We start from the raw sequence: 7,555 nt of genomic DNA, 5'->3' as shown, positions 1-7,555 counted from the left end.
GATAAGAGTGGGTTGGAGGTGAATTCTAAAGGGAAAGCGATACTTGAGCAGTGAGTGGCTTGCGAAATTGAGGTAAGTGTTGTATCTAACTTTGGCTTGAGGGAATAGGTATTGTGCGAGTATTTGCTACGTGTTTTGTTGTTGAATACGACGTATAGTTGAGGCGACGAGCATCTATACGTTGTGGTCGAGTCATAGCATGCGAGTGAAATTCCATTTCTTGCAAATTTGTAGTCTTAAATCTTGTTATCTATGCTTAATGTTATTGTTGAAATGTTGGGAGACTTGTATCCGGTTCCACCAAGGTCGATAAAATTGTGAATATTGATTCGAGGTCGAGATGTTAAATTTTGAAAGTAATCATTGATGAAATATTGATTTCTTGTGAAATTTCTCTCTGTCCGTTGTTGTTGATTCTGTGAATTGTGAGGAAGAGTGTAAAGAACGAAGGGTGATGCCGTGCATAATTTAATTATATTGTGAGGAAGAGTGTAAAGCACGAAGGGTGATGCCGTGCATAATTTAATTATATTGTGAGGAAGAGTGTAAAGTACGAAGGGTGATGCCATGCATAATTTAATTATATTGTGAGGAAGAGTGTTAAGCACGAAGGGTGATGCCGTGAAGTTTTCCTTGCTGTTTAATTTGCTCGATTCGTTTAAGGATTTTCTGTTTAATTCTGTCTTTCATTATTCTCACTCTTTATGTTGTACTCCCCCACGGCATATTCCCTTCCCATTATTTCTGCGTTATTGCTTTATTTACTGTCGTTGCCACTAGCATGATTATACTGTTCAGGTTATATGTGGGTGTCTGGTCCTAGCCTCGTCACTACTTCGTCGAGGTTAGGCTCGACACTTACCAGTACATGGGGTCGGTTGTACTGATGCTGCACTCTGCACTTTCTGTGCAGATTTTGACACCGGCTCAGGTTGATCGAGATTTGCTACTGGTCCGCTGTCCGGAGATTCAAGGTAGATCTGTTGGCGTTCACAGACCTTGAAGTCCCCGTCTATCTTTTATGACCTACTGTTTTCTTTCATTCAGACAATTGTATTTCTTTCAGACTATTACTTGTCGTAAATCCTAGAATGCTCGTGAATGATGACTCCAGATCCGGGTGGTAGTAATTAATACAGTTTTATGATATTCCGCACTTATTATATTCCATCTTAGTTAACTATTGTTAATTACTGAATGGAAATAAGGAATTGGTTAATGATTCTCTAACGTTGGCTTGCCTAGCAAGTGAAATGTTAGGTGCCATCACGGTCCCGTCGGTAGAAAATTTCGGGTCGTGACAACTCTTTACATTGACTTAAAAGCAAAACAAAGGGGGAAATACTATTATACTTAGAAATTGCCTACTTCAATAGCTTTGATTTACTCTTAATCATGTTTTATTAATACATGCACATTTTCTTGTATGATATTTTATCTTGCATAGATAAAATACTATCACCAATCAAACATAGCATAAGTTATACTTCACAAAGATTATTTTTCTTATACAAGCAGCCAAATTATTATACTTTACTTACTCAGAATTTTATATGAAATTATTTTCATTTACGCGACTAATCAAATGGCCCTAATTGTTTTTGAATCCACTTATGCTTAAGAAGAAAAATTAGGAAGAAAACGATAAAAAGTAACAATTGCATGATACAAAAATTCAAGAAAATTGACTGATCAATGTTTCCTTTTCAAGGACTAATATGCTGCAACTGTATGAAAATTTGAGAAAATGGGTCAATAGAAAAAACAAAGTAGAAGAACAATTAATTACAGTTTACAGAGAACAATTAAAAAAAGCAGTAAGATCAAGAAAATAATGTCATTGTTTGGTATCCGCTTTAAAGCTTGATTAATCTGGATTCGCAGGAAACGGTCCCTAGCAGCAAGAAACTAACTAATGCCATTCATCCCAAAGGTCTAGTTGCCAAAGGAACAACCTCAGCCAAAGGAGTAGATTGTGGTGTTGGCAATGGAGATGTTCTACAAACTGGACAACTTGGATTCAACATGAGCCAAGGATCCACACATTTCAAGTGAAACAAATGTCCACAATCTGGCAACAATCGAAGCATGTCTTTTTTCTTGTAATCTGCTAAACATATGGAACAACAACTAGCTGTTGAGTCCTTATGATTGACCTTAGCTTCAGAGTACAACAACTTGGGATAACTCAAAAGGGTTTTTTCATCGAGCCCAATATCAACCACACAATGTTCAGAAAGCTCGTTTCGATTAATTGTTCTTTGTCTTCTTGTTGGTAACTCTGATGTTTGATTTCGAGTACAAAAATAGGAAGTGAGGGTTATTGTTGTAATTAAAATAAGAATACCTACTGAAACACCAATTCCGTAGCCGAATCCTCCGATTTTTCCCGATCCGAGGAAACCTCCGGTGTCGGAATTTGGATCGGAAAAGGTGGTGTTATTCATGATGTTCTAAGAGAATTATGGGAGTGGTTTTGGTTTTTTTAGACATTGGTATTATAAAAGATGAAAAATAAATGGTCCAAATATAATCTGGAAGTCAACGGTTTTACGTAAGAGATTCGAAAGAAGAAGAAAAAAGGAGTAGATTTGGAGGGTGTTTTGATTGAAAGAAATGAATTTGGACTCGAGAGAAATGAACAAAAAAAGAATACTTACTTACTTAATAAAAAAGAGAAAAAAAAGAAAGTGTGGATGAAGTTGTTTCTTGTGAATATTTATGGATATATATATATATATATATAGTGCTTTTTTTGGTTCCGTTCATATGCTTGAATGGAAAGTTTGAGATGTTAAAGTCATTCAACCTATGATTTTCTTGTACGCTTTGTTTCATGTGAGCAACTGTCATTTTCTGCTACCAAATTCTTCAACTTTCTCCAATAGTAATAAATTAATAGCTTTGCTTATATAGCTAGTTAATAAATTATTTGACTCTCTCTCTTTCTTCTTAATGAGTCTACTAATTGCACGTTCCATGCACTAAAGATTTAGATGGTCATATGATGCCTATTTTTTGTATATTTTATATTAATATTTTTTTATTGCGGAATATCGTGATATATAACAAATAAATAAAAAATAACACAAAAATTTAACGGGACAAACGTATATGTCCGCGGATAGAAGCAAATTTAGAGAAGAATAGTACAATAGTTTCCCAATTTTAACCCCCTTTATCTATCCCAAGTGTTTCCCAAACCTACTTGGTCAATGGCTTCAAAATTAACTAAAAACAACATAGGATTCTAAATTTTAGTTGAGCCATCACACGCGACGCGCGAACTTAGCATGGAACTGATCAAAATTCCTTGTGTTATCCACTTATCCTTGTGCTATTAGTGCCAACTTTAACACAAACTTAGCACAACATAAATTTTCAGAAATTTCTCCAATTTTGGGTCGGGTCACAATTTGGATCCGATTCAGAGGCGGAGTCAGGATTTGAACTTTATGAATTCAAAATTTTAGGATAGTGATATAAGGTGTTAGTAATTGGGTTTTGAATTTTATTTTTTGTACATATTTTAAGTGAATTTCTTAATACATATAGAGTTTGGACAAAAGTTACTGGGTTCGGCGAACCCATACTCTGGCTTCTAGCTCCGCCCCTGATCCGATCGGCCAACAAATGATATTTAAATTTGGGATTTTTTCATAGACATACAAAATACTAAACTTAGTATATCATTGTTTCACATTAGAAAAAAAAAAGGGAGACATATATCTAGTGCAACTTGTACCTAAAGATATCTAATGCAATTTGCAATATGAAAATAAGAGTAGCCACCTATTGTTGAAACATGAAAGGACTTTGCTGGCGTTACATACACAATATTCAGCCCTTCGTAAATTCTAAACAAAGTGTTCTCATTGGCACACATATTGAGCATAAAATTCTTACAAACTGAATATATACATCATTGACTTTGGGCAACTTGGACTTTGATAAAAATGGTAAAAAGCTAATGTACCACTATAATAAGTTAATTGTACTGATGTGAACAAGAATCTCTTCCACTAGTGTAGTCGTTTACCAAAGACTTTTTCTGACTTTTCCCTTTGAAAAAATGTTCGAATTTACCTATGCACTATATAGACTATTGCTTAACTCTATTTTTATCTCGTTACAATATTATTACCGTTTTCCCCTAGTCCTTCAGTGCGCTGTTCTATTTTTGGCACAGTGTAATTCATGAATTAATTCTAATGGTTCATATTCTATCACTCATGTAATTTCTCAAAATGATTAAGAATTTCTCCCTCAAATACCTCCCCTTTATTTGCCTATATATCTCCTATTTCTGATTTCCATGTTCATACATCGAATTTGAAAACAAAGATAAAATAGAAGAGGAATTTGAAAAGAAGAAATACAGAAGGCAAAAAAAAGAAGGGAAAATAGAACGGTCAAATTATAAATTACAGGTTTTTTAGGTAGTTAGGTGCAACTGTATTTGTACATGAAGCTGAAAAGCGCATTGATATGTTGAAACATACGCCCTCAGTTTCCGTTTGTGTGTATTATTTCCTTTTAGTCCGTTATAAGAAAATCATTTAATTTAAATTTCTCATTTTAACTTTTGATTAGCAGTTTTTTTTAACCATACAATTACACAAATATTATGACATGTTTAAAATCACAAGTTTTAAAAGTTTTATAGTCATACAAATGTTATCTCATACTCTCTCCTTTCCACTTTGTTTGATACTATTTTCTTATTAGTCGTTTTAAAATATCACATTTCGATATTTCCTGAGAAACATTTATAGTCATACAAATGTTATGACATGTTTAATACAATAAGTTTCAAAAGTATTATAGCCACACAAATGTTATGAAATATTTAAGACCATAAATTTTTAAAATCTTTATTTCTTCTTAAACTTTGTGGTAAGTCAAATTACGACAAACAAAATGAAACTGAGAGAGTATTTTACACCACAAATTTTAAAACTTTTCCTTTATTATTATTATTTTTTAAAATTCCATTTTCAATTACATAGATTTGAATTGAAACACAAGAAATAATAAATTCATTAAACCTACTTCTCCCTGTCTTTTTCAAATCATGTTATTGGATTTGGAATCGATGAGTATTATAATTGATTATAACTAACTTGGACACACAGGTAAGCTCAGCCTCTGTCATCAATCCCAACAAAATAGGAAAAAACATCAAGAATTTGATGCCGTTGTAAAAAAGAAATCTGACCATCCAATCTCAAACTTTAAGGCAATAAGTGGAGTAGTCTACAATATTATAAACTCTTTTTGAAAACTCTTACATAATTAATGTACCCCTCGACTTGCTAAAGGAACAACCTCAGCCAAAGGAGTGGACAGAGGTGTTGGCAATGGAGAATTTCTACAAACTGGACAAGTTGAATTCAACAGCAGCCATGGGTCGACACATTTCAAGTGAAACAAATGTCCACAATCTGGCAACAACCGAAGCATGTCCTTACTCTTGTAATCTGCTAAACATATTGAACAACAATTAGCTGTTGAGTCCTTGTAATTGACCTTAGCTTCAGAATACAACAACTTTGGATAACTCAAAAGCGTTTTTTCATCAATTCCCATTTCCATCATATGTTCGTCTCGATTAGCCGTTCGTAGTGGTCTTCTTGTTGTTGTTTGATTTCTAGTACAAAAGTATGAAGTGAACGTTATAGTTGCAATTAACAGGACAATGCCAGCTGAAACACCAATTGTATAACCGAATCCTCCGATTTTTTCCGATCCGAGGAAGCCACCGTTGTCGGAACTTGGATCGGAGATGGTGGTGTTATTCATGATCTTGTGAAAAGAGATGGTTTAATTTTAAGAGAATTATTTGGAGTGGATACGGTTTGGTTAGCCATTTGGCATAAGAATAAAAGGAAATGGTCCAATTAATTAAAGGATTTGGAAGTCAACGGTTTACGTGAGATATTCGATAAAAATTAAAAAGAGGGAAGATTGGTGGTGTTTTGATTGAAATAAATGAACATAAAGAATATACTCTAATAAAATGTGGATGAAGTGGTTTCTTGTGAATATATATTGTGTTTTTTGGTTCATTTCATGCTTGGATTGATGGAAAGTTTGACATGTCAACGTCCTCTAAATCTATAATTTTCTTGTAAGCTTTGTTTTATGTGAACGACGTCTTTTTCTGGTACGTACAAAACTAATTCAACTTTATCCTATATTAAATTAATTAGTAATCTAAGTTCGCTTATATGGCCAGTTAATAATTTAATTATTTGACTCTCTATCTGTTTCTCTATTTCTGTCTTTCTGTATTTTTTTCTCTTCTTCTGAATAAGTCTACGAATTGAACGAAAAAAGTCTATAAATAACGAATTGCACGTTCCATACACCAAAAATTTAGGTGTTTACATGTCATGCCTAATTCATTTTCTTGTAAGTTTGTTTCATATGAAGCAACATCTTTTTCAACTTTGTCAAATAATAAATTAATTAAAAGTTTCCTTATAAAGCCAGTTAATAATTTATTTGATATAAAGCCAGTTAATAATTTATTTGATTCTCTCTCTTTCTCTCTCATGCCTATTTTATGTTTTCTAACTTCAGAGGACATTAAAATATAACTTTTTTCTTTTTAACTTCTACGTGCAGTAAACGATGCCAAACGAAATAGGTATCCCTATATGTGCAATAAGATACTAGTATGATATTCTAGTAACAACAACAACAACCACTCAGTATAATCCCATTAGTGAGGTCTGGGGAGGGTAGTGTGTACGCAGACCTTACCCCTGTGTACGCAGACCTTACCCCTACCTTGGGATAGAAAGGCTGTTTCCGATAGACCATCGACTCCATCCCTCCAAGAACTCCACACCTTACTCTTGGGGTGACTCGAACTCACAACCTCTTGGTTGGAAGTGGAGGGTGCTTGCCACTAGTAAATAATTAATAACTTTTAATGATTTTTATTATGTAAAGGCCAAATACATACGCAGACCCCTAAACTTGTCACTTTTTTTCATTTAAACACTTAAACTCAAGCTAGTACCTATTGAACACCTAAACTCCTCAAAAAGTATACCAATTAGGCACATTTTGCTGACATGGCAAAATATGTGTTCTACACTCTCTTTGAGCGCGTACATATCTAAAAAATGGTTAATTAATTTTTTTTCTCTTTCTCTTCTTCCATTATTATTTTTTCCACTAGTTTTGTTTAAAGTTGTTTCCAGCTTGCCGGAAAATTTCTTGACCAGCGGCAAGTTCCATGGCTGGCCTTCCAAACCCGGTTCTCACTTCTCCACCAGAATACTCCCAAAATCCTCAAATTTGTTTCTCCAATCTCCACACGTATATGACTGTTTATGGAGTTTTTACCTGGGTCGGTGATTGTATCAAGATTATAGCATAAATAATCTTATTATTTACTCCTTTAAAACAACCATAGACTATACCCTTCACTACCGTCATGTCCAAGTATTTACTCACTAACCACTATTTCCATTAGAACAAACCAAAAAGAATACTGAAAAACTTTGCCAAAGTGGAGCGCCAGCTGGAGCTATGGAGGGAA

The 7,555-nt window shown here is 34.0% G+C and overlaps 2 protein-coding genes across 2 annotated transcripts; both read right to left on the bottom strand.

Annotated features, from left to right (window-relative positions):
* Positions 1-1,645: 1,645 nt before the first annotated feature.
* LOC104100843 (RING-H2 finger protein ATL70-like) lies at positions 1,646-2,691 on the bottom strand. The gene has a single exon (XM_009608184.4). The coding sequence runs from the start codon at positions 2,445-2,447 to the stop codon at positions 1,923-1,925; it is 525 nt and encodes a 174-aa protein (XP_009606479.1). The 5' UTR covers positions 2,448-2,691; the 3' UTR covers positions 1,646-1,922.
* A 2,556-nt stretch (positions 2,692-5,247) lies between these two features.
* LOC104100845 (RING-H2 finger protein ATL70-like) lies at positions 5,248-5,974 on the bottom strand. Its single transcript, XM_009608185.4, has one exon. It carries the CDS (start codon positions 5,800-5,802, stop codon positions 5,296-5,298), a length of 507 nt encoding a protein of 168 aa, XP_009606480.1. The 5' UTR covers positions 5,803-5,974; the 3' UTR covers positions 5,248-5,295.
* Between the last annotated feature and the right edge of the window lie 1,581 nt (positions 5,975-7,555).

The sequence above is a fragment of the Nicotiana tomentosiformis genome, chromosome 2 (genome assembly GCF_000390325.3).
Source record: "Nicotiana tomentosiformis chromosome 2, ASM39032v3, whole genome shotgun sequence".
Classification (NCBI taxonomy): Eukaryota; Viridiplantae; Streptophyta; class Magnoliopsida; order Solanales; family Solanaceae; genus Nicotiana; species Nicotiana tomentosiformis.
This window is presented reverse-complemented; position numbering and strand designations above follow the sequence as displayed.